The sequence below is a fragment of the Carcharodon carcharias genome, chromosome 6 (assembly GCF_017639515.1).
Source record: "Carcharodon carcharias isolate sCarCar2 chromosome 6, sCarCar2.pri, whole genome shotgun sequence".
NCBI lineage: Eukaryota > Metazoa > Chordata > Chondrichthyes > Lamniformes > Lamnidae > Carcharodon > Carcharodon carcharias.
This window is the reverse complement of record NC_054472.1, coordinates 3119106-3146376: the sequence shown is the minus strand read 5'-3', so window position 1 is coordinate 3146376 and position 27271 is coordinate 3119106. Positions and strand designations below refer to the sequence as shown.

General features: G+C 41.5%; 1 protein-coding gene across 3 annotated transcripts in view; it reads right to left on the bottom strand.

Annotated features, from left to right (window-relative positions):
* Positions 1-2889: 2889 nt before the first annotated feature.
* The window catches only part of nudcd1 (NudC domain containing 1), a 115392-nt gene continuing 91010 nt past the window's right edge, over positions 2890-27271 (bottom strand). For all 3 annotated transcript variants that reach the window (XM_041190459.1, XM_041190460.1, XM_041190461.1), the window contains 3 exons: positions 26100-26225; positions 8242-8398; positions 2890-3442 (listed from right to left, as the gene is read on the bottom strand). In XM_041190459.1, the coding sequence (XP_041046393.1) occupies positions 3144-3442; positions 8242-8398; positions 26100-26225 (582 nt within the window). In that variant the 3' untranslated portion in view covers positions 2890-3143. The remainder of the gene's footprint in view (positions 3443-8241; positions 8399-26099; positions 26226-27271) is intronic.

Below are 27271 nucleotides of genomic sequence, written 5' to 3'. Positions count from 1 at the left end.
CGCTACCCTAATGAGGCATCCATTTTTCAGAGAGGAATATTACTCCCCTGATTGCATGCCCAGTAGTGTAATAGATTATCAACATAATAGCAGCCTGGGCCTTAGTCAAAGGATTGTCAGAGCTCTGACTTTATCAGGTAGTACTGTCCATGATTTTAAGTGCTTGTGGACAAGATGTAACTGGATTTACTGCAGTGTAAGGAATGCTATCTGAAGGAGTTGCTGCAGGGGTCTGACTGAAATAGAGGTGACTCCACTCATTAAAAACAGCTCACACCATGATAAATAAATAGCGACTTGTAAGGGACAGCTGCAAACTGGCTGGCCCTGGAGAGGGTCCAGAGGAGGTTCACGAGAACGATCCCAGGAATGAAAGGCTTGACATATGAGGAACGTTTGAGGACTCTGGGTCTATACTCGATGGAGTTTAGAAGGATGAGGGGGGATCTGATTGAAACTTACAGAATACTGAAAGGCCTGGATAGAGTGGATGTGGGGAAGATACTTCCATTAGTAGGAGAGACTAGGACCTGAGGGCACAGCCTCAGAGTAAAGGGAAGATCTTTTAGAACAGAGATGAGGAGAAACTTCTTTAGCCAGAGAGTGGTGGATCTATGGAATTCATTGCCACAGAAGGTTGTGGAGGCCAGGTCATTGAGTGTATTTAAGACTGAGATAGATAGGTTCTTGATTGGTAAGGGGATCAAAGGTTACAGGGAGAAGGCGGGAGAATGGGGTTGAGAAACTTATCAGCCATGATTGAATGGCGGAGCAGACTCGATGGGCCGAATGGCCTAATTTCTGCTCCTATGTCTTATGGTCTTATGAGCAGGTGGACTGGAAGGTGAGCCAACAGAAAAGTGATGGATTGTACAAACGGCTCAGCTGTACCAAACTATTCCAATGATCTCTGGGCACTTCGGACCTTAAGGAGAGGTCCGTGAGATCTCAGATTTAAGAACTTGGCTCTGACATTTCAGCAGAACACAGAAGCAACTGGTTTGGATGGATGGAGGTCAAGAAAAGTCTGTCTCACCAATTTCACTTTGAAATACAAGAGCTTGATGCTGCCCACATTCTGAGGCTGCAGTGTGTAAAGAAGTCTCAACACCACTGACAACATTCCCTACTTTACTGTATCCATTCTGGGGATGTCGACATTGCTAACACGGCTGGCATTTAATGCCCATTCCCATTTGCCCAAACTGAGTTGCTGGCTGGGCAATTTCAGAGGAAAGTTAAAAGTCTTCCACACTGGTGATGGACTGGAGTCATATAAATGGCCCAGGCCGAGAAGGACAGAAAGTTCCCTTCCCCAAAGGACATTATTGAGCCAGTAGGAATTTTACAACAATCAGCTAATTCAGTACCCACCCCAGGTGATTCGTGCTGGCATATAGTTGCACAGGTAAGATCAAGAACTAATCAGCAATGAGGTGAAAATCCAGGTAATCTGATTTGGGGTATTGATTGAAGGATGAATTTCGGTCAAGGCTCCAGAGAATTCCCAGTTGTTGTTCAGTTAGTGGCCTGGGATCCTTAGTGACTAATTAAAGCACTGAAGTAGGCAGTAAGACCTTAGTGTAATATCTCATTCCAAAGGACAATACTTCCAACCGTGCAGCACTCTCTCAGTATTCTACCAAACGATAAACCTAGACAATGAGTTTAAACCCTGCAAAGTACATCCTTTGCTTTAAGGTAACAACTAAGTCAAATTTGCAGAAATCAGAAATTCAATGTGAAGTAATTGAAACTCTGTCTTATCAGATCCATAAAACATTTAGATAGTTTCATAGTGTTAAATTGCACTACAGGGTAGTTCACAGGGTATTTGCTTGCATATGTAATGTTGTGCTGAGTTTGTCGATTTACACTCCCCACCAGCTAAAGCTTAAACATTTAAAATCGAGTCTGCTCCGCCTGATAAGTTTCTCAACCCCATTTAAAACATTTAACCATATAAAACATAAAGCTGCTTCCGTTGGCCAAAAATCATTGACCATTAAGCATTAATATTAACATCAATGTCAAAACTGTGTCCCCAGCACTCCGCCTATTTTGAGCAGAAACATGCTTTACTCACTAACTCACATCTCGAAAAGGGGTGCCGAGACTGAAACATACATTAGGAGATAAAACCTTATTTAAAAACAGAAAATGCTGGAAATATGCAATAAGTCCTTCAGCAGCGACCTGAAACATTAACTTTCTTTCTCTCCACAGATGCTGTCAGACCTGCTGACTATTTCAGCATTTTCTGTTTTTATTCAGATGTTCTCATTGCAGTATTTTGCCTTTGTAACAACTTGTTCAACAACTTTTGGTGTATTTAAAGCCTTCTGATCCCCTCTGGGGTTACAGCTTGTACTAAGCACTGACTGCAGCTTAAATAAAGCATTGAGTAAGGCAGTCTTGTTTAGTTTATTTGTGAATTACAACATTGTTATATTGTAAAGTACAGTCAAAACACTATCCCATTCTACCAGCCAATATGTATAGCAGGGAAATCATGGTCTCACAGACACACCCACTATAAACAGTGGGGACTATTAGTCCATATGTAAGCAGCACTCTACATTTGGTTGGGGTGCGGCAGGGACAGTGATTTGACAGGTTCCTAGGTCTGAGACAGGGAGTGCTCTACTGTTCTGTCTCATTGCTCCCAATCACCTTTTGTGTGAATCGAGGTCCTCTAGATGTGGGTCATTATGGCAAGGAGCTCCAGGAAGGAGGCTGACAGATCTCCAGGCCCAGGTGATGGCTGCGCACAACACGTCCAGTCAGCATCTACTTCACATTTCCCCTGGTTATTGGTGGGAGAAAGCTGTGCTTTGACACAGCATGGTCCTGCAAACAGTTTTTGATACACAAACTGAAAAACTACGCTTGGGATTCCAAAATGTGAAGCCATTTTTAATTATGCATCGCCAAGCAGTGTCATTTATATAAAGCACAATCTGCCACATCTGTGCAGGGGTCTGCTCTAAGTAATAAAAACCCAGAATAATAATTCTGGGGTAACTGGAGCTATATGAACAGATAATACCATGTGTTTTGCAACTCGGAAGCTAATCTAAACTAGAACTGTAACAAACTGCTTTACATGGTGTCCTGAAATCCTCCAAACTATTGCATTGCTTTCACTCAGAGTTGTCTGCATTTACTTTAATTACAAACAAGTTCTTCCTTGTTAAAACAAACAGCCTCTCATTTGTAGCTTGAAAACCCAGCACAGGATCATTGGTTTCCAAGCTGGCAACCTGCTGCTTGGCAACTTGCCCCACGTGCCTTGCCTCCTTGCGGTTGTAAAGTGTGGTCTGAACAGGCGTGGGCTGGCGGTAAATGAAGATTCGGCGGAAACATTCACACAGAGCAGCATAGGAGTAGTTTGGAGCGCACGTCGAAAACTTCTTCTCGCGTTTAGATGCCTGAACATAGCCTGGAACAAGAAAGGATTTTTCATTTATTAGTATACTGAGAAGAAAGCCTTGTATTTAAATAGTGTCTTCCACATCCCAGAGCACTTCACAGTCAATGCAAGTACTTTCTGAAGTGTAATCGCTGCTGTAGTGTGGGAAACAGGGCAGCCATTTGCATACAGCAGGATCCCACAAACAGCAATGAAATAATGGCCGGATGATTTTAATGATGTTGACTGATGGATAAATATTTCCCAGGGCACCAGTAAGGACTTAGCTGCTCTTCTTTCAAAACAGTGCAGTGGGATCTTTTACATTCATCTTTTGAGACTGGACAGGACCTTGGGTTTAATGCCTCATCTGAAATGGTGCAGCATTGAAGTTTTAGGCTGGATTACATACTCAGTCCCTGGAATGGGAGTGGGACTTGGACTCTCAATCTTACGTAAGATTGACATGGTTTGTATGTTTTTTAAATTGAGAAACTAAGGAGATGAGTGAAAGCCTACAGTGCAGGCAGCAGGAATGAGTAAAGGAAGACAGGGGGCAGTCATTATAAGGTGCCAAGCTTGGGTTTCTAGCAGGAAGGAAAGAATGAGGAAGGTAAGGAGTTTCACAGTCTCAAAGTTCTGGAAAAGAATGAATTAAAGTAGCAGACTGCATGGTGGGCCTGGATTTCAGCACAATGAGATGTCGGAGGAGGAGGAGGAATGGCATATAGGAAGGTGTGTGAGCACTTTAGGAGAAATTAGGAAAGAGGTGGGGAAGTGAGTATCAATAAAATGGAAGGGCAGGAGACACAGAGAACAAGAAAGTTCATGTAGGGAAAGAGGCACAGACAGCTTGGAGGCTCGCGAGCAGATAAGGATTGCAAATCAGGCAAACTTCTCTTGTAACTTGTTCAGAAATGTGATAGAGATACTGGAAGATCCTGCACAAATACGGCAGCAGCGTTCACATCTTGGAGTTAGAAATCATCGTGTGATAAAGAAATGCTTAGCATGAAAGAGGAAGTCCAACTTTCTGGTAGCAACTTTTACATCCCATTTGCCAAAGTTCCACTGAAGGCAGGAAGGATAAAAGAACAAAGAATGGCAATGGATAAAGGGTCAAGCCTTCAATTGCTGATGTGTGCTGGTTAGGCATTCGAGAGCCATGAAGGAATTTGTTTGAGATGAATGGAAAGACTTCTACTGGAATACCAATTAGAATATGGAGGAGGTATAGTGGTTTAGCCAGCTTGCTGGTAGGAGTGCATTTACTATGACATTTACCAAAAGTATCAAGATTACAGTTTGAGGTGGAAAAATAAACAAGATGTAAAGCTGAACTTTGTTTCAGTCAGGCTAGCAGCTGTGTAATTGCGATAGCAGTGGGTGGGAAGGAGGATTCACACAAATTACAAAAGAGAGCTTGGGCAAGGGAGAAAGAGCAGGGGTGAGGGGGTGGGGGTGGTGAGCGGGTTGGGATGCAGGAAGAAAGTGGTTGACAGTTTTTATGAAATTGCACTTGGCAGCTCTGACGTGAACGTCCAGCTGTTCAGTGCAAGGCTAAAGCTGACTTGGGATGCTTCAAATTAATGAGGCTGGCAGGGGAGGAGACAGGAGCAAGAAAGTCATGTGCTGAAGGAGAGACAGGCAGAGATAAAGGTGCAGAGACAGACTGGAGGCTCGAGACCAGGTAAGGATTCTGCAAGGATCAGGCAAACTTCTCTAGTAACTTGTTGGGAAATATAACAGAGGTATTGGAAGATCCTGCACAAATATGGCAGCAGTGTTCGCATCTTCCATCAAATCCGATGGAAAGGAGTTGTGAGGTTTAAAAACATTTGTGGTAACTAGGAGGATGACACTTACTTCATCAACAGACAATCAGAAGAGGCTTTGTACTGCACAACCATTGGGAGTTGGTTTAAAGTATGATTCCAAAGTTTCAAATTCTCATCCTTGTTTTCAAATTCGTCCATGACCTCACCCCTCTCTATCTCTGTAACTTCCTCCAATCCTACAATCATCTGAGATCTCTGTGTTCCTCCAATTCCAGCCTCTTGAGCATTCCCGATTGTAATCGCTCCACCATTGGCAGCTGTGCCTTCAGCTACCTGGGCCCCAAGCTCTGGGATTCCCTCCTTGAATCTCTGCACTCTCTATCTCTCTTCTCCTTTAAGACACTTCTTAAAACCTACCTCTGACCAAGGTTTTAGCACCTATCCTAATACCTCCTTATGTGGCTCGGTATCAAATTTTAAACAGAAAACGATTTGTATTTATATAACACTTTTCACAATCAAATGTCTCAAAACGCTTTGGAGCCAATGAAATACTTTTGAAGTGCAGTCACCATTGTACGAAACGTGGCAGCCAATTCACACACGGCAAACTCTTATAAACAACAATGTGATAATGACCAGATAATCTGTTGATGATGAATGTGGTATAAACATTGGCTATGGCACAAGGGAAAACTTCCTTGCTCTTGTTTGAAATAATGGAATGAGGTTTTTTTGCATCCACCCAAGCTGGCAGATGGACCTCAATTTAACACCTCATCCAAAAGAAGGCACCTCTGACACTGTAGCACTCCCTCAGTACTGCACTGGATTGTCAAGCCTTAATTTTTATACTCAAGCACTGGAGTAGGAATCGAACCTGGAACCTTGCGTCTCAAGGGCAGGAGTGGTACCAACTGGGCCCCATCTGACACTCATCAGAAATTTTGTCTGCCAGCACTCCTGTGAAGTGCTTGAGACATTTTACTATGTTAAAGGTGCTAGATAAATGCGAGTTGTTGGATAATCAAGGAGAGGCAAATATGAAATGCTGATAACAGTGAGGAAACAGATACAATGAAAGAAATTAGGGCCAAAGGTGTGAAAAATCTTTAAATGGTTGGCTGAATTACTGGGCTAGTAAACGATACAAATAGGTTTGAGGTTATTCAGGATAAAAAAGAACAAAATATTGTTGCCAGCCTGATGAAGCAAAGAAAAGTGCAGCCACTGTTCACCCTCTGAAGGTGATTTCAGCCGAGAGTGATGTTTGAGTTATGATATAAAAAATATTAGAAAGCTCTTCGGAGTTCTCAAGCTTAGGATAATAATCGAAATAGTTACATTTAATGAGGTGAAGCAACAGGCACTACAAGAAATCAGAATCAGGTGATTCAAAATACGACGTGCCAATGCCAAGCTTTCAAGTCCGAGCATTTGACTAACTAGAAGACAGAACTTAAAAATTTAGCTAAGGAAATCTTAAAAAATCTTTCTTGTTCCCACCTCCAAAATGCATGGAGGAACCGGAAGGAAACAAGAAGGTAAGCAAAAGTTGCGGGGGGGGTGGGGGGGAGAAGACAAAAGAATAATTAGACAAGGTAGAAAAACAACAAAGTAAATTTAAAGCAAAAACAGAAACTGCTGGAAATGCCCAGCAGGTCTGGCAGCATCTGTGGAGTGAGAAACAGAGTTAATGTTTTGAGTACGTATGACCTTTCTTCAGAGCTTCACTTGCACCTCCTTCAATTTAGTCTGCTGCATTCACTGTTCCCAATGTGGTCTATTCTACATTGGAGAGACCAAACGCAGACTGGGTGACCGCTTTGCTGAACACTTCCGGTCTGTCCGCAAGCATGACCCAGACCTCCCTGTCGCTTGCCATTTCAACACTCCATCCTGCTCTCATGCCCACATGTCCGTCCTTGGCTTGCTGCATTGTTCCAGTGAAGCTCAACGCAAACTGGAGGAACAGCACCTCATCTTCCGACTCGGCACTTTACAGCCTTCCGGACTGAATATTGAGTTCAACAACTTCAGGTCATGTATTCTCTCCTCCATCCCCACCCTCTTCTTTTAATCCCCTTTTCTCTACATTCATTTTTAATCCACTTATTTTTATTAATATATCCATGGTTTTTATCCCCTTTTTTAATCCCCCCTTCTATCCCATTTTCTGCCCCACCACCACCCCCTCCCCACCCCATCCCCTCAGGGTCATCTGTTACTTGTTCCATGTTGTTCTTTCACACAATGCTACCTTTACTCTGCTTTCTTATCTTTATGCCGCTATCAGCATCCTTTTTTAGCCCTTACCACTACTATTAACAATCCCTTTGCCCTTTAGTTCATGACATTTTGTCAATCCCTCCTTTGTCCCCACCTATTGCTGGCCTTCTATCCAGCTCCACCTGCCCCACCTCCCTTAAACAGTATAAATTACATCACATTTCCATTTCTCTTCAGCCCTGAAGAAGGGTCATACAGACTCGAAACGCTAACTTTATTTTTTTTCTTTCTCCACAGAGGCTGCCAGACCTGCTGAGTCTTTCCAGCATTCTCTGTTTTTGTTTCAGATTTCCAGCATCTGCAGTATCTTGCTTTTATCAAAGTCAACTTAAGAACAGTACAGGGAAACGTGAGAGAAAAGATAATAAGTTGGAAATAGAAACAGCAGGGTGGACAGATTTAGAAATGGTCGTATTGTATTTTACTTTTGCATTAATATTGATTAAAGTGTATATTTAACTGTAAATTTGGTGTTACAGTAATAAAACTATCCCTGACTCATACTTCAGTATCAAAGTGTATAAGCTGGTAACAAACAAAAGCACTGGCCCCGGGAAAAAGAATCTTTTTTGTCGTGGTTATCAATCCAAAGGTTAATGCTAATTACATATATCATTGAGTACAATCACCCTCCCTTTTTTAAGGCTTTCCGACTTCTGATGTGGTGCATCCTTCTTAAAACAAAGTATTCATAAAACAGAGACCACCCAATAAACTGACCAACAAAAGGTCCGTGCAGCACAACGACAGTTCTTGTCTTACCTAAAGCATTGAATGTTCCAATGTGCTCCCACATGTTCTCCTGTTGTGCGTGTGGTTGCCACAGAAGTGCATCAACATCGTGACGTAGACACAAGCAGGGCATCTCAGCCGGATCCACCACTGCTGTGAACAGATACTGGTGACTGCTCAGATTAACCTGAAGATAAAATTTAAAGACATGCTCAAACACTTATATACAGTGAGTGGGAAGGTTCAGCAGTATCCAAGCATTCTCTTGATCAAGTTTACAAGATTGTATTTATTGTAAGACCTGAGCATCCATACCTTACCTCTGTAATCTCACTGATCCATGATAAAAAATATCCACATTGGCATTGGTATAGTTTTGACTCCTCAACAGGTGCTTGAATATATTTTTTATGGACTCAGGAACTTAATTACTGCAAATCATTATGTTTTAAATGCAAGGCTCCTCTATGCAACAGATTCCACAGTTTAGGCATATAATCTTTAGCCAGAAGTGCCAAGTGGATGATCCATATTGTCCTTCTGAGGTCCCCTGCATCACAGATACCAATCTTCAGCCAATTCAATTCATTCCACATGACAAAGAAACGGCTCAAGGCACTGGATACATGGCCTGAAGATTTTAGTTCTGGAGCAACAGTCAGCCTTCACTCCATCATCAGCAAAGTGATGGAAGCTGTTGTCGACAATGCTGTCAAGTGGCACTTACACAGCAATAATCTGCTCACTGGCACTCGGTTTGGTTTCTGCCAGGGCCACTCAGCTCCTGACCCCAATACAGTCTTGATCCAAACATGGACCAAAGAGCTGAACTCCCGAGGTGAGGTGAGAGTGACTGCCCTTCACATCAAGGCAGCATTTGACCGGGTGTGGCATCAAGGAGCCCTAGCAAAACTGGAGTCAATGGGAATCAGGGGGAAAACTCTTCGCTGGTTGGAGTCATACCTAGCACAAAGGAAGGTGGTTGTGGTTGTTGGAGGTCAATTATCTCAGTCTCAGGAGATCATTGCAGGAGTTCCTCAGGGTAGTGTCCTCGGCCCAAGCACCTTCAGCTTCCCTTCATCATAAGGTCAGAAGTGGGGATGTTCACTGATGGCTGCATAATGTTCAGCAACTCCTCAGATACTGAAGCTGTCCATGTCCATATGCAGCAAGGCCTGAAGAATAATCAGGCTGGGGCTGATAAATGGCAAGTAACAGTCTTGCCACACAAGTTCCAGGTAATGACCATCTCCAACAAGAGAGAATCTTATCATCTCCCCATCTCATTCAGTGGCATTACCATCGTTGAATCCCCCACTATCAACACTCTGGGGGTTACCATTGACCAGAAACTGAACTGGGTCAGCCATATGAATACTGTGGCTACAAGAGCAGGTCAGAGAATGGGAATTTTGAGGTGAGTAACTTAACTCTTGACTCCTCAAAGTCTGTCCACCATCTACAAGGCACAAGTCAGGAGTGTGATGGAATACCGAATGCAGCTCCAACAACACTCAAGAGTGGCAGCAGTGTATATTGTATGCAAGATGGATGGCTGCAACTCACCAAGGTTCCTTCAACTGTAACTTCCAAACTCACGTCCTCTACCAACCTAGAAGGACAAGGGCAGCAGATGCATGGGAACCCCACCACCTGGAAGTTCCCCTCCAAGCCACACACCATCCTGACTTGAAACTATATCGCTGTTCCTTCTCTGTCATTTGATCAAAATCCTAGAACTCCCTTCCTAACAGCACTGTGGGTGTACCTGCTCCAGAGGGAATGCAGCCGTTCAAGAAATTGCCTCACCACCACCTTCTCAGGGGCAATTAGGGATGGGCAAGAAATGCTGGCCTTGCCAGCAATGCCCACATCTCATGAAAGAATTAGAAAAAAACAGAGTTCCAAGCAATTTTCACCAGTCTATGCTCACTGGTTCTCAACATTACACACCTCTATTGAACGCCAAGGCATCTTACTTCTAGAATAGCTGACAGCTTTCTTTTCACTGTTAGGAAGGTGGGAGGGGAATTCGTAAAAATTGATGGCCTTCATTGAGAATAAAACATATGCTAATGCTGACTAGTTCAGACAGCAGGAACAAAACTTCACAATGAGAGGCCACTTTCCCGTGACTTTTCAATGATTTCAACTTCTGTACTGGTATATAAATGCCTTTAAAAGTTTCAGATCCCAGATGAACAGCTGAGGCTTTTCCATTAAACATCCATTACAATGAATTCACTAATGTTTAAACATTTTGCTAAATATGTCCAAATTCATGTTTTGATAGAGACTGCCTCAGACAGTATTTTCCAAATAACTATCTTTTGCATTTGACATTTAATATTGTTACAATTCTGTAAAGAACAATAACATTTTAAAAGATATTTGAATTTTCAGTGACCAACTGAAAGGATCACACAACAGGATTTCAAATTTTAAGACTTTTATTCCTTGAAAGATTCCTTTTCTCTAGCCCAAGTTAGGAGAATCTTCCAGTCTTTAGATCCTCATGATCTCGATCTCTTCAATCTAAGCACAAGCTCCCAACCACATTCTGCCTGGTGAACAATAGGGTCGGCATTTTCTCTGCCTTAAGTGCAAGATTAGCTGCCTCTATTTCTTGCTCTCTCTCTCTCTCAGATTTTTGTGGACTGACTTGTGTCTGCGAGGTTCAGTGATACCTTAGGAAACACTGTAACCTGATACTACAATGGCTTTCTATGAACTTTTCCCTTCTCAAAGCTCATCTCCATGGCAACATAAATCATATGGATGCCTTGTATCAAGGTAATAATGCAATTAGCTATCCTCCGGACCCTCAACTCTATATTCTATATTGGAATTCAATAGACAGTTTACAATCATTTATAAAACCTGACATTCCTAACACCCTCCTGTGAACTTGAAGACTAACAGTCTGTCCACAGTCAGCACAACTGCTCTTGCCATTGTCCACACGTGTGAACATCTTGCATCTTCTCAGCGAGTCTCTTGACTTGAGCCCCTCTTGTTCATAGCAACATTGCCACTCAGGCTTTGCTGTTGAATAGAATTCAGAACAGGTCACATGACTCTCCTCCATTCCTCAATTGTACCCTAGATTAAAGAGACAATCCCAAAACGTAACAATTTTGTAAACTTTGTACAAGTACAATAACCAGAAGTGGGGAGTTTTGAAATAACCGCTAATGGATAATGTGACTGTTCTGAATCTACATTAATAATTTAGGTACAAAAATTCAATGTAAAATGTTCACAGATGATATTAAATAAGAGACAGCAAACAAAGCAGCTAGAGACCTACAATAGGAGGTAGATTAAATCTACAATTAAATAAATCAATGGTGGGTGAAATTCAATAGAAGTAAGTGCAAGATGCTACACAATGCAAGGGAAAGCCAATGTCACAGGTATAATTTGGACAGTATAAGTGAAGTAGAAAGGGATAAGTGGCATGTAAGATTCTTCAATAAAAATGTTAAATCACTGGGAAGCAGCAGCAAGAACAGGGAATGGATGCATAATTATACAGCTAGATCCATTAGGATAGAAAATGACATACTAGTACGATACGGTGCCTGGGTCAGATTACACCTCGAATGGTGCATTTAGTTTCGGTTGCAAAAACCTTTAAACCATGAGTTAGTGCAGAAGACAACTAAAAGGCTGAACTCCAGCATCAAAGGAACAGGAGAAACTGCCTTGAAAGGAAGTGAGTAATAGCAGATATTATACAACTAAAGGTCACGGATGCAGTTAATCCCGCCCCTGGCACTTTTACCAATTACCTCAGGGATTAAGGGAAAACATTGGAAATGCTGAATACAGGACCGCCATGGGAGCTCTGCATAGGTGGCTCCTTCCACTGTCAGGTCAGCATCAGGCTTCCAGCATACTACTTAGCAAGTTATCGAGCTGAAACAACTGTGACAAGGTGAACTCATGGAGCTGTGCTGTCAGGATGACTTACCAGGCCTCTGCCACAAGTGGAGGAATGTACTTTTTAAGAAGTTTACAATTTATATTCCCAAAATTGGCCGTTTAAAACTTCTAGATGCCAAATAGCGCTTAATGGTTTTATCACCATTAACTGTAATCTCAGATTATAAAACTGGTGTGAAATAGAAAGAAAATCCCAGATCAACTGCCACAATTTTTACCTCAGAAAAAGCAGCAAAATCAACATGCCTGCACTCTCTGACAAGTACCTGTGCCTAACAGAATGACCTGGATTTTATGGTAGTAATGAAGGTGTGGTTGTCAATGTTTGCAGTCATTACTCCTCTGAAGCTGACAGCAACTTTCTGGCTTCTGCACAGGTGCAGTTAAAATCCAGAAGCTGCTGTCAGTAATTCATTGCTTCTCCACAGATTGTGCTTTGAATTCCCTCCAGACTGCAAATAGAAATCACTGACCTGACAACTTGTCCATTTACACTATTAGTTTTGTTGCAAAAGCTCTTGAAAAAGTTACATCTTATTGAATGAGGTGTAACAGGGTTTTGAAACAGATCACTAAATTCATAATTATTGAACAACCTTTCTGTCCCTGCAAACCTAATTATATACTTGTGGAATGTCAATTTTTTTTCCATTATGATAGAAATAAAATCACATTTTTACAATATATATTTTTTTAAGTTCATATTTCAGCCTCCATCTTAAGCCCATGTATGTGTCCCGATCATTTATTTTCCCCTTACTAAAATTTAATTAAAAGTGTAGGATATCAAGGCATCTTACTTTCTGCTTTGCTGTCTGTGAGAATACTTCAATGTGATTGGCTGTTTATCCTGCTTGATGATGTCACTGTTGCTAGGTGTCTAGGGGACCCTAGACTTGGCACCAAATTCAAACTGATGTCAAGGAAGGGGAAATCCACACCATAGAGATCACTAAATCTTTGTGGGCAGCTTTGTTCGCTGTCAGTGGTAAGCACCATTGCTTTACCCCTGATTGCAAAATCTATGCCATTGTGCTCCATTACAACTCAATTTAAAAATTCAACACAGCTGGATCAAATTAATAAATTGGTCCTGAAGATGTTTCTACCCGACAGGCTAGCCAGCCCCAGTACCATTTGCTGTCGTGATTGTGGAGGTCATGGTGAACTGATAGGGGAAGGCGCCAATGAAGATAAAGGGCTGCCAGGTTGGGGATGGGGCATGAGAAGGAGGTGCCATTGAGGGGAATAGAGGGAAAGGCTCTTGATAGAAGAGGAACATAATGCAGTAACTTTTTATATTGTCCAGTGGTGGCACTGACGAGCTGGGATTGGGTGGGGAGGCACAGGAAGGGGAAGAGAGAGTGATGATCTTCCTGGAAGGCTGTAGAATGGGAAAATGGAGTCAAGAAAAACTGGCAGAAAATCCTAGGATTGGGAGATATCATTAGATCATGAACAAAGGGGCTATGTTATGAATAGTAGCTGCACATACACAGTCCACTGCAGAAAGGTACACCATGGAAGATGGATTACCACCTCAGGCTCCTCAATCCCAAACACATTTCTGAGTTAAAAAAAAATTAACAAATGCAATCATATATATTTTCAGTACTGTGTGTGAAAACAAACACAAAAATTAAAACGTTATTTGCATGCGAGTAATTTAAAAAATCTGAATGAGCCAAACAACTAATTAATCAATACACACGACAGAACTTAGCCTGGAATCCTTAATATATTGTCTTTATTTATTCACGGGATGTGGGTGTCGCTTGCTAGGCCAGCATTTATTGCCCAACCCTAACTGCTCTTGAGAAGGCAGTGGTGAGCTGCTTTCTTGAACTGCTGCAATCCACGTGGTGTGGGTACACCCACAGTGCTGTTAGGATGGGAGCCCAGCAACAGTGAAGGAACGGTGATATATTTCCAAGTCAGGATGGTGTGGGACTTGGAAAGAAACTTCCAGGTGGGGGTGTTGCCATGTGTCTGCTGCCCTTGTCCTTCTAGATGGAAGCGGTTGAGGGTTTGGAAGGTGCTGTCAAAGAAGCCTTGGCGAGTTCCTGCAGTGCATCTTGTAGATGGTACACACTGCTGCCACTGTGTGTCGGTAGTGGAGGGCGTGAATGTTTATTGTGGTGTAAGGGGTGCCAGTCAAGCCAGCTGCTGTTTATTATCATTACCAAAGTATGAAGCAGGAAGTGTGAAGGATGGGAAATGCTTCACCCACGGTGCTCACAATAAACCAGCGTTGTCTTACAAGTACAACAATGTAGTTTGGAAAGCAGTGTTATCCTCTTCATGAGATTGTAAACTATTCCAGTTCTACCATCGAGACTTGAGCACAATATCTCCAAAGAAAGACGCGCACGTGTACATCACCTTTCACAACCTCAGGATGTCCCAAAGTGCTTTAAAATCAATAAAGTACATTTGAAATGTAGTTACTGTTGTAATATAGGAAATGCCTCAGCCAGATTGCACACAACAAGATCCCACAAACAGCAATGAGAGAAATGATCAAATAATCTGTATTAGTGATACTGATTGAGGGATATATATTGACTGGGGAGAACCTACTGGTTCTTTGAAACAGTGCCATGGAATCCTTTACATCCCCCTGAGAAAACATATGGGACCTTGGTTTAACATCTGGAGGTGGCACCTCTGACAGTGCAGCACTCCCTCAGTATTTCACTGGGAGTGTCACCCTAGACTTTGTGCTCAAGTCTCTGGAGTGGAGCTGGAACCCACAACCTTCTGACTCAGATGCGAGCATGCTACCAACTGAACCACAAATGGCACCATACATTAAACCAATCTGTACCTTCCTTTTCTACTAAAGTCTGTACAACAGTACTGAATGTTATCAATCATGTTCTGCTTAAAGCTTCTATTAAGACAAGCCTCATTATCTACTAGGCCCCACGTGACTTAGGGAAGGATTTACGATAGGGGATATAATTGACAGGCATAGTAAAAGGAACTAGGTTATGAAACAAGTAATTTTGGTAAAAATCTTTCCATTAAGTAACAAATTAATGAAGAATTCATAGATTTTGTACCGTTAAAACTTCATTTATCATTTAATGTTGAGGTTAGGACAGATGTTAGGATCATTAGAGATGACAGATGTGACTAGCAAAGGGAAACTGAAAACAGCTAAATACTAAGACCAGCAAGCTGTGGTTTCTTAAACACCATAAATTAGTATTTCAGTCTGGGGCAGTACAAAACATTTTCAACTTCAGACTGACATTTTGTTTTCCAAATTTAAGATAAAATACATAAAATAGATTTTAAACCTGGCAAAGGATGACTCAATGGACAAAGCACCGGATAGCACAATGTTTTGATTCTTGGTCGGTGAATTCTTTATTTGTGCTTTACCCCAAATCTAAATGTCCTTTTCCTCCAGTGGAACCTTTGTCTGTCCTACAAAGCTGGGGATATTGGCCACTTTGCTGGGGGAAGGGGCTACACAGGTTAAACTAGAAGGTCAAGTGCACATGCAGATAGAACCTAACCGTAATGAGCTATTTCAGACACAAAGCAAGCAGAGAATAAAAAGAACCACGCACAACAGATCCCTCTAAGCGATGCATGTATGCATCCACGCAGCAATCATGAAGGCACTGCAGAGGCCACTCACAAACTGTCCCCTCTAAGATACTGCACATATGCAACCGCGTAAAATAAATTTAAAACGTGCCGCACATTAATCTAAACAGGCTGCACACAATAAAGAAAATCTAGAGGAATCATTGCTATGCATCTGGCATGCCCACTGAGAGTTGCCGGAAGTAGATAAGGACAGCTGGATGCAAGGCAAGAGTCAACAACTTGTATTTATATAGCAACTTCAATATGGAAAAATACCCCCAAATGCTTCCAAGACTAAGGATAAGCTCTGTGCATGAACAAAAAAAGGACAATAATAAATAAACTTTACTTTTACTAGGAACTGACTTTTATGAACAAACCACATATTTCTTCTTTCAAAACGAGGACTTTTTAAAAAGAAGCTCGAATCATAGTGGAAAACCTTTCATTTCAAAATGGGTGCTCGCTAAGGGTTTCTGAGAAGCCATTTTACAGCATGAAACATGAGAGATGGAAGGACTAACATCAGTAACCAGATATCTCTAACGTTTTAGATTCTCCCTAATTCAGTCGTGTGAATGAAAAATCCAATGGATGCAGAACAGCCTCAAAATATTATACTCTATGTGTTATTTAAAAAAAGCATATTCCATGCAGGCACAATACTTCACAGAGTTAAGTCCATTATCTGTCTTTCACAGATTAAATTATAAATTCCCCTTAAAGCAATATGACTTAAATTTCATTCTGCTTCCCAGCAATAGTTGGCACACTATATATTTTTAAAGAAAGACATATGGGTGCTTCTAGAAGGGAAAAACCAGATGAGTATTAACGTGACAGGTTTATTAACACACTGGTACAAGAAATATCAATCTAGCTTGTCTGTGAACTGAGAAACAGATAAAGTATGGTCATTTTTCAGAAAAGTCTAGATTTAATGCAATATGCAAACTACTGAATGATCACAAAACATTAATATTGTAAGAGATTGTCTCAGTTACTGATACTCACTGGGGTAATTCTTTTATTCATTAGCACTTTATGTGTGGAATTTCATGAGCCAGGAGTGGATGATTGCCCATTAAAATAGGATAGAAATAAGTGTGCATTTCCAGAAACATAGAGCACAGGAGGCCACCATTCAGCCCATCATGCCTGTGCCGGCTCTTTGAAAGAGCTATCCAATTCTTTCCACTCCCCTGTTCTTTCCACCTAGCCCCGCAAGTTTTTCCCTTTTATAGCCAATTCTCTTTTGTAAGCTTCTACTGAAATGAAACAAGCAAGGAAACCTGTGAAGCCTGTCCACCTCAGACAGGCTGTGTGCATTTCTGAAACATGCAGGAGAGTTCACCTCCTACACTGACCTGAAGCAAATATTGAAGCCCTCATGAGGCCTCAATAAGGGTCATCAAGTATGAAGGAGCAACACCAAATGTTACTTTTAGCTTTATTTGATGGCTGAACAGGAAAGAAAAATGGCAAAGGCAGACTGAAAAAAATAGCGAGTAATTTGATAACTTTGTTTTAATGATAGTTCCAGCAGGCCAAGTTTGAAAGTTAGTTAAAAGCAAAATGCTGCAGATGTTGGAAATCTGAAACAAACACAGAAAATGCTGGAAAAACTCAGCAGGTTTGACAGCACCTATGGAGTGAGAAACAAAGTTGATGTTTCGAGTCTGTATGACCCTTCTCCAGAGCTACTGAAAGTTAGTTGCCTGACTTGATTGGGTAATGCTGCACAGGATCTTTGTTCCTGATTAGTAGTTTTACTGTTTACTAGCTGTTCAGGTATATGAATAAATCAGCACAAAATTAACAGGTCCCGTTACTCAAGCCAAACATGAAAGCATAAGGGACAGTGTTCATACTTAAGGTGTGGTGTATGCTTTATCAAAACTTAATATAGGTAGGTGTTACTACATGCTTTTGTGGGAAAGCTACTACTAAAGCCTATTTGCTGAAAAGAATAATTCTATCTGGACACAATGTTCTTCAAATGGCAATACAGTACTAGGTTCATAGTGAATTTTAAAGTGCTCCTCCTTAAAACTAGTCAATTTTAAACTAGCATTTTAAGTTATTAAGAAACAAAATAAATGGCACCTAAAACTCTGGTAAACTAAATTACAATATAAATTTCCAAGGATATACATCCTATCGAAAAGATAGGCAGGTTGGCAGAGGGGGTGGGGTTGCTTTGTTAGTAAGAAATGAAATTAAATCGATAGCAAGAAATGATGTAGGGTCAGATGATGTAGAATCTGTGTGGGTAGAGTTGAGGAACCGCAAAGGTAAAAAAAACATAATGGGAGTTATGTACAGGCCTCCGAACAGTAGTCAGGATGCGGGGCACAAGATACACCAGGAGATAGAAAAGGTGAGTAAGAAAGGCAAGGTTACAGTGATCATGGGGGATTTCAATATGCAGGTAGACTGGGAAAATCAGGTTGGTAGTGGATCCCAAGAAAAGGAATTTGTGGAATGTCTACGAGATGGCTTTTTGGAGCAGCTTGTGGTGGAGCCCACTAGGGAACAGGCAATTCTAGATTTAGTGATGTGTAATGAGGCAGATTTGATAAGGGAGCTTAAGGCGAAGGAATCCTTAGGAGGAAGTGACTATAATATGATAGAATTTACCCTGCAATTTGAGAGGAAAAAGCTGGAATCAGATGTAACGGTATTACAGTTGAATTAAGGTAACTACAGAGGCATGAGGGAGGAGCTGGCCAGAATTGACTGGGAGATGAGCCTAGCAGGAAAGACAGTGGAACAGCAATGGCAGGAGTTTCTGGAGTAATTTGGGGGACACAGCAAAAATTCATCCCTAGGAAGAAGAAGCATACTAAAGGGAGGATGAGGCAACCATGGCTGACAAGGTAAGTCAGGGACAGCATAAAAGCTAAAGAGAAAGCATACAATGCTGCAAAGAGCAGTGGGAAACCAGGGGATTGGGAAGCCTACAAAGACCAACAGAGGACAACTAAAAAAAATAAGGAGGGAGAAGATTAAATATGAGGGTAAACTAGCCAGTAATATAAAAGAAGATTGCAAGAGATTTTTTAGATATATAAAGGGTAAGAGAGAGGCAAAAGTGGACACTGGGCTGCTGGAAAATGACGCTGGAGAAGTAGTAGTGGGGAACAAAGAAATGGTGGAGGAACTGAATAGGTACTTTGTGTCAGTCTTCACAGTGGAAGACACGAGTGACATCCCCGAAGTTCAAGAGAGTCGGGGGGCAGAGGTGAGTATGGTGGCCATTACCAAGGAGAAGGTGCTAGGAAAACTGAAAGGTCTGAAGGTGGATAAATCACCTGGACCAGATGGATTACACCCCAGAGTTCTGAAGGAGATAGCTGAAGAGATAGTGGAGGCGTTAGTGGTGATCTTTCAGGAATCACTGGAGTCAGGGAGGGTCCCAGAGGACTGGAAAATCGCTAATGTAACCCTCCTGTTTAAGAAGGGAGTGAGGCAAAAGACTGGAAATTACAGGCCGATTAGCCTGACCTTGGTCGTTGGTAAGATTTTAGAGTCCATTATTAAGGATGAGATTTCAGAATACTTGGAAGTGCATGGTAAAATCGGGCAAAGTCAGCATGGTTTCATCAAGGGGAGGTCATGCCTGACAAATCTGCTAGCATTCTTTGAGGAGGTAATGAGTAGGTTAGACAAAGGAGAGCCAATGGATGTTATCTACTTGGACTTCTAGAAGGCTTTTGACAAGGTGCCGCACAGGAGGCTGCTCAGTAAGATAACAGCCCATAGTGTTAGAGGCAAGGTACTAGCATGGATAGAAGATTGGCTGTCTGGCAGGAGGCAGAGAGTGGGGATAAGGGGATTCTTCTCAGGATGGCGGCCGGTGACTAGTGGAGTTCTGCAGGGGTCAGTGTTGGGACCACAACTTTTCACTTTATACATTAATGATCTAGATGAAGGAACTGAGGGCATCCTGGCTAAGTTTGCAGATAATACAAAGGTAGGTGTAGGGTCAGGTAGTATTGGGGAGGCTGCAGAAGGATTTGGACAGGTTAGGAGAATGGGCAAAGAAGGGGTAGATGGAATACAACGTGGGGAAAGTGTGAGGTCATGCACTTTGATAGGAAGAATAGAGGCACGGACTATTTTCTAAATGGGGAGAGAATTCAGAAATCTGGAGTGCAAAGGGACTTGGGAGCCCTAGTCCAGGATCCTCTTAAGGTTAACTTGCAGGTTGAGTCAGTAGTTAGGAAGGCAAATGCAATGTTGGCATTTATTTCGAGAGGACTAGAATATAAAAGCAGGGATGTGCTGTTGAAGCTTTATAAGGCTCTGGTCGGACCACATTTAGAATATTGTGAGCAATTTCGGACCCCATATCTCAGGAAGGATGTGCTGTCCCTGGAGAGGGTCCAGAGGAGGTTCACGAGAATGATCCCAGGAATGAAAGGCTTAGCATATGAGGAACATTTGAGGACTCTGGGTCTATACTCGACAGAGTTTAGAAGGATGATGGGGGATCTGATTGAAACTTACAGAATACTGAAAGGCCTGGATAGAGTGGATGTGGGGAAGATGTTTCCATTAGCAGGAGAGACTAGGACCCGAGGGCACAGCCTCAGAGTAAAGGGAAGATCTTTTAGAACAGAGATGAGGAGAAACTTCTTTAGCCAGAGAGTGGTGAATCTATGGAATTCATTGCCACAGAAGGCTGTGGAGGCCAGGTCATTGAATGTAATTAAGACCAAGATAGATAGGTTCTTGATTGGTAAGGGGATCAAAGGTTATGGGGAGAAGGTGGGAGAATGGGATTGAGAAACTTATCAGCCATGATTGAATGGAGGAGCAGACTCGATGGGCCGATTGGCCTAATTTCTGCTCCTATGTCTTATGGTCTTATGGTCTAATTACAGTATCACTTATACAATTGATTTGTGCCTGTCAAGGTACTGGTGTTCAAATAAACCACTTTACTTCATCAGAAGTTCAGCTGCTGCATCATTTGGATATCATACATCCAAGAAGCACTTCACTGAAGTAGAACAGTGCTAATGGACCAGCAAGGAATCTAGTTTAACAACTGAATCATTACATTTCATCAATGTATAAGCATCCCAATCTGCATATTGTAGTTTCAGTTCTTCCTCTGTGAGGCGAAGCATTAATCGTTTTGTCGCACTGCTTCCATCAGGCATTCTTAATATGCATGATGCAATCATTTTTCAATTTCTGTATAGTGATATTTCTATGGAATGTGGCTTCACTGTGCTCCATCACACAAACTTTCATCACTGGCAGCAGAAGTGATTAGCTTCCATATAATATACTGCTACTGCACACACATATTGATTAGCTCCTGGGATCTGCTATATGCCAGGCCAATCTAAACAGGTTGACAACTAGTGGCGTTTGACATCCCAAGGCAAAAAGAACAAAATAAAGTGTATAGTTTTCAATCTTCATTATTCCTAGCATACTGATAGGTATTCAGGTGTTCTCTGACATACTACAGTTAACTGCATGTTGTATACAAACTCACCTTCATAACAGTGCAATGCATTGTATGTGGGTCACTTCATGAAAAAGAGAAGCCATTTCAACAATCTTATAAACACAGTAGCACTGAAGATGTTGCTAAATGTGCTGGTGCCAACAGCTGATTGAGTATTTCCAGCACAAATTATTTAGAATATATTTTCTCACTAAATCTTGTTAGCAAAAATTTCTAATATGCTCAGGGCCATATAGGGTTTTAAAACACAATATTGGTTATCATAAACACACTTCCCTAAACCTAGTCAGGGGGTTTCAATAACTTGGGCTTTGCTTAAAAAAGAGTCTGTCAGTTCTAAAATTACATAAAACGGTTTCAGATAGAAAATAAGCAAATTGCAGCCTCTTCTGGCTATAGTTACAAATAATGTACATTACAAAACTGTTAATCTAACCATTATTAACACATCTATCTTGTTTCTACTGTAGGTCTAGTCAGGCAATAAAAAGTAACTGTGTAGAGAAGATTCCTGCAAGTGCAATTGATTCAAACTTCTGAATCAATCTCAAACCATGAATAAGAAAATCTCTCGCTTGTCAGCTTTGTAGGATTATCAATCTAGCAGGGACTTGTGCTGACTGCCTTATTGCCCTGTATGGGCATAGTGAGAGGCCAGCCCAGCTGCAGCCAGACAGGGCAGCAGACCCTACCTAGGTGTTGTCCATGGCAGCAGCTTACAATTACTTTCAACAGGAGAGCAGGGGTGCTGGAGACATTCACATTTCTTCCAAAAGGACTTCAAAGGCATCTCAGGTTCAAGGACATGGTTTTATTTATTTTGGGGTATTTCAAAGAAAGACTGTAAACTAAACAGGGTATGAGATCCCAAAGGATCTCCCGTTAAAGGTGTGGGAGCACATTTGATGTGGCAGCAGGAGCTCCAGCTCCTGACAACAGCAGCAATAAGAGAGGCAATGACATACCAGATTGAAACTTTCTGCCAATACAAAGGGAAAGAAAATGAGTAAAAGCAGGTTAATAAACAGGCAGCAGGTATGATTTATTGCAGAGAATTGCAATGTAAGACATTCTGGGAGAAACAATAAAGAAGGTGAGTGTAAAGACGAAGGAGGTAGATGAACATGGATATCAAGTGTGTAGCTCCCCAAAAGTGAGGGTACAAGTAGATAAAACCATTAAAAAAGCCACCAGAATTTTAGGTTTACAGAAAGAGTATATAGAATAAGAATACATAAGTAATGATAAACATGTACAAATCTTCAGGTATTGTAGCATGTACAGAATTAGGCATCCATTATAGAAAGAACATTCAAACCTTAGTATACCATACACATTCACCAGGATGGTGCCAAGATAAAAAAACTATAGTTATAAGAGACCCAAGATACTGGGACTATTTCCACTGAAGCAAAGGAGGAGATTTAATAAAGTTTTTTTTTTAAATTATGAAGTGTTTTGGTTAAATGAATAAGGAAAGGCTATCTTTTCTGGTGGAGTCATCAATTTAAAATAGCCAACAACAGGTTATGCAGAGAGGTTAGCCCAATATTTTTTTTTAAAACTTACAAGCTTGTAGGAACATGGAATGTTTTGGCACAAGGAATATTTGAGGCAGAAACCATTGTACATTTTAAAGGGGGAAAAAATGGATAAAATTTGAAGCAGCGGGATTAGTTTTGAATTGCTCCAGCAAAGGGCTGGCAAAGACTAAATTGCCTTCTCATGTGTTGTAAATTTCTATGATTCAGTAGCTGGCAAAACAAATGGAAGATGAAAATAAATCACTTTGATTGTGATGATGCAGTAAGGCGAATTTCAAAAATAACAAGTATGGAATATGTATATGTTCCACCATAATGCTTAAAACAAAAAGGTAAAACATGGGTCATACTTCTAACTTAGAACTATTTTGACGATGTGCTAGATTGTCAGGAATAGTTTTGCTCCATCGTTGGACAAATCGTATCTCAGGTTTAGCCCATTATTTAATATCAGGTTGTTTTGAACCTGGAATGGGATAAGTACTTTTTCCATTGCTGCTTCTGAAAGGTTCTGCAATTTCCCTCCAAGTCTTCCTTCACAGTGATGGAATGACCCAAATCAACCCGATTCTATTCATTTATACCTGAATCATACATAATGCCTCCTCTGCAAGGCTTTACTCATGAGCTATTGATATCGGGTGATTGAAAATTAAGGCCTCCCACCTGGCAGAAACAGAAATGAATGCCCGAAGATGGGAGGTAATGACTTACTGCCCTATCCCCAAAAGACTGCAGCAATGTTCCCTGGCAGACACAAGTCAGGCAGTGGGGCCACTTAACATGCTGATTGGTGCCCTGTTACATATATTGATAGGCATTTTTTGACTGACCATGGTGGAGTTTTTTTTTTATTCATTCATGGGAGTTAGGCTTTGTTGGCTGGGCCAACATTTATTGCCCATCCCTAGTTGCCCTTGAGAAGGTGGTGGTGAGCTGTCTTCTTGAACCGCTGCAGTCCTTGTGGTGTAGGTACACCCACAGTACTGTTAGGGAGGGAGTTCCGGGATTTTGACCCAGCAACACCACGCTGGCCTGATGATTTCCTTCAAGTTCCACAAAATGAGCTGCTCTGACTTCTTCTTATCTTCTTCCAAGCCACATGATATATCAACAGCCAAAGGTGGTGTCAGCAAACTTGAGTCAGAAGGTTGGAGGTTCAAGTCCCATTCCAGAGACTTGAACTCAAAAATCAGGCCCTCATTCCCAGCACTGAGGGAGTCCTGCACTACTAGAGGTACCATCTTTTGGATGAGGTATTAAACAGAGGCCTGAGGTCTACTCTCTCAGGTGGATGCAAAAGATCCCATACCACAACTTGTGAGAAAAGCAGGGGAGTTCTCTCTGGTGTCCTGGACAATAGTTATCTATCCATCAGTGCCACTAAAAATGATCTGGTTATTATCACATTACAAGAACTCCTACACTACAACAGTGATTACACTTCAAAAGGACTTGAATTGGCTGTACCGCACTTTGGGGCGTTCTGAGGTCATGAAAGGTGTTACTGAAATGCAATTCTTTCATTATCTTTTCTCCAAGCCAGTTTGCTGTCCTGAGTTTCTTGCACACGGGACAAAGCCTATGTCCCATGCGCTATGTGGGTCGTCTTTTGATACAGAACAGGATTCCCGCCAGATATCAGTCAGGCGCCTAAAAGCTTGCTCACTAGATAAATCACCCCAGTGATTAGATTGCACATCAGATTAATCGATCAAATTCAACTGCAAACTGACTCAAAGTGTATTATGGGGAACATAGCCCAACAGAAGTTAGTGCATGCCTGGAAACCGGAACAAAGAGATGCTCATTTGGAGCAAAATTCTGAGAGAGTGGAGATCTGCAACATCAGTGATGGGGATTTGATCAATTACTCTAAAGGGCAACAAGAATGAACCCAAGTGTAAAGAGGATGAGCTATGGGAAGGATTAGAGGAATTTAATCTTCACAGTTTTGAAAGGCGATGGATAAGGGAGGATATCAAAGTATATAAAATATTAAGGAGTACAGATAAAGTAATCTCAGATTATTACTTCAAAGCAAAGAAAGTGCAATCAGAGGCCATGTGGAAATCGATTAGTTAGCTGGAATAATTCTTTTAGCTGGAATAATTCTTATATTCAAACAACGTTTGGAATAATTTGTAGGGCAGGTAGCAGAGACAATGAAGTTGTTCAGGATATAGCTGAATTTTTAACATTTCTCTCATTAATATAAAACTAAATCTGACCTGCTGTTCATTGTATATTAATTGGGTGTTTAATTGTGTTCAGGTGGTGGATATTAATTGGCGACTCACCTGTCTTCATTTATTATGGGAATGGGTTCAGGGATGCAGGACTTTGGCTGCAAATATAAATTGGAGAAGCTGGGGTTGTTCTCCTAAAAGAAAAGGTTCAGCGATTTGATAGAGGTGTTCAAAATCATGAGGGGTCTGGACAGAGTAGATAGGGAGAAACTGTTCCCATTGGCAGAGTGGTCAAGAACCAGACGATGTCAATTAAATGATTGGCAACAAAAAAATATCAAATGCGACATGTGGTTAGAGTCTGGAATACACTGCCTGAGAGCATGGTGGAGGCAGATTCAATCATTGCTTTCAAAAGGGAATTGGATAAGCACATGAAGAGGGAAATTTTGCAAGGCTTACCTGGAAAGGGCGGGGAAGTAGGACCAGCTGAGCTGTTCTTGCAGATAGTTGGCATGTCGAATAGCCTCCTTCTGCGCTGTAATTATTCTATATGTGTATATAATATATCCTATAGGCACAGACTGAAACTGCAGTTGTTGGGTTGGAGATGTGTGATAGGTAATGTGTGCTCTGTAAATAAAAGCTTTAAGTGTGTAAAGACTCGGCTCCAATAATCTATCCAACACTGGCTGGCTAACTTGGTTCCAACACCTGCTAAACACTACCTATTTCTTTGTGACTTCATTCATTCTGGAGCAGAGATCTATATAAAGACATGAGGGAGAATTGCAAAGCCTCTCAGAGAGGGAGCAGGGACAGGCATTAAAGCTAAACCTGGCACATGGTTTGAAAGGCCTCCTTATGTTCTGAAATTTCTGATCAGGATGGGTTCTGTTTGTGTTTCATTTTCAGGTTTCATACATGACTTAGAAATGGTTTTTTTCCAAGATCAGAAATGTTGGCAGCCCCATAAAACAGCTTATTTGTAAAATAGACATAACACGTCAATAACTGCTGCAACTGATTCAGTCATTAGTGTGAACAAAGAGATCAAGGCGGCTACAACAGCTTCCAGTTATTGTATTTTTTGTTTCACTGAGAAATGCCTCTTACCACATGGGTAGCTTTCAACAAGTTGGCATCTAATCGAGTTAAACTGGCAGTATCATCTGGGAATCGATCACACTCTTCCAGCTCATTGGCATTGCAGGGTGGCTTGTCTTTATCAGGGTCTGCATTCTGTAAACGACATGGGAGCAAACAACGCAAAGCATTTAGACATCGGGGTCACTTCTGTGCAGTGACATAATCCCACACTCTTATTTTCTCCCTCTTCCCTTGATGGTGCTGACTCACACTGAATACAACTGTGTAAATAGTACAGTCTGTTTTTGTGTGTGAACCCATGAAGGAGGTATCAGTCGACTCCTTACCTATGGGAGGCACCACGACCCTACTGTATCTTCAACAAAGGTCTGTACACTGGAAACAAAGGTCCGTACACTGGAATCCCAAGTATGGCTAACTGGACAGTGATTAGGAGCCGGAACCATAGTCTACTTCTTTTCTCTCTAATCCAGGGAGATACAACCCAATTGTACCTTTCCCAAAACCACCCTGGTTTATATGAGTCAGCTCTGTTCAGACCAGGGATTGAACCTGGCACCTTCCAGGAGTCTATGGCTCAGTACAGCTCTGGGAAATCCTCGTTTCTTTCATAGTGGAATAAGATTCCAAAATGCACCTTAGACATTATCTAATGATAACCTTATTCAAATGCTCAAATTTTTATTTACATTATTAATTATTTACAATTTATTGAATTATTTTAATAAAAACTGAATTCAATTAGGTCACATTGAAGGACTCAGGGTGGGTAAATTTTGAAACTGTAATTCCCATTCCAAATCTTCTAATCATGAGTATCAGTGGTCCCAGAATGGATCCCTGTGGAACACCATGACACACCTTCCACCAGTCTGAGCAACTACCTTTAACCCCGACTCTCAGTTTTCTGTTTTGTAACCGGCTTGTTACCCATTCTACAGCTTGTCCCCTGACTCCTAATTTCTCCTCAGTCATGAATTTACTATACTACATTATTAAAGGCCTTTTGAAAATCCAAATCCATCACATCTACTACATGACCCTTATCTAGCCCTTCTGTTACTTCAAAGAATTCGATAAGGCTGGATGAGCATGAACTTCCCTTTTGAAATGTATGCTGACTACTCTTAGTCATTTGCCGTTTCTAAATGCCAAACTAGTAGGAAACAATCTTTAGG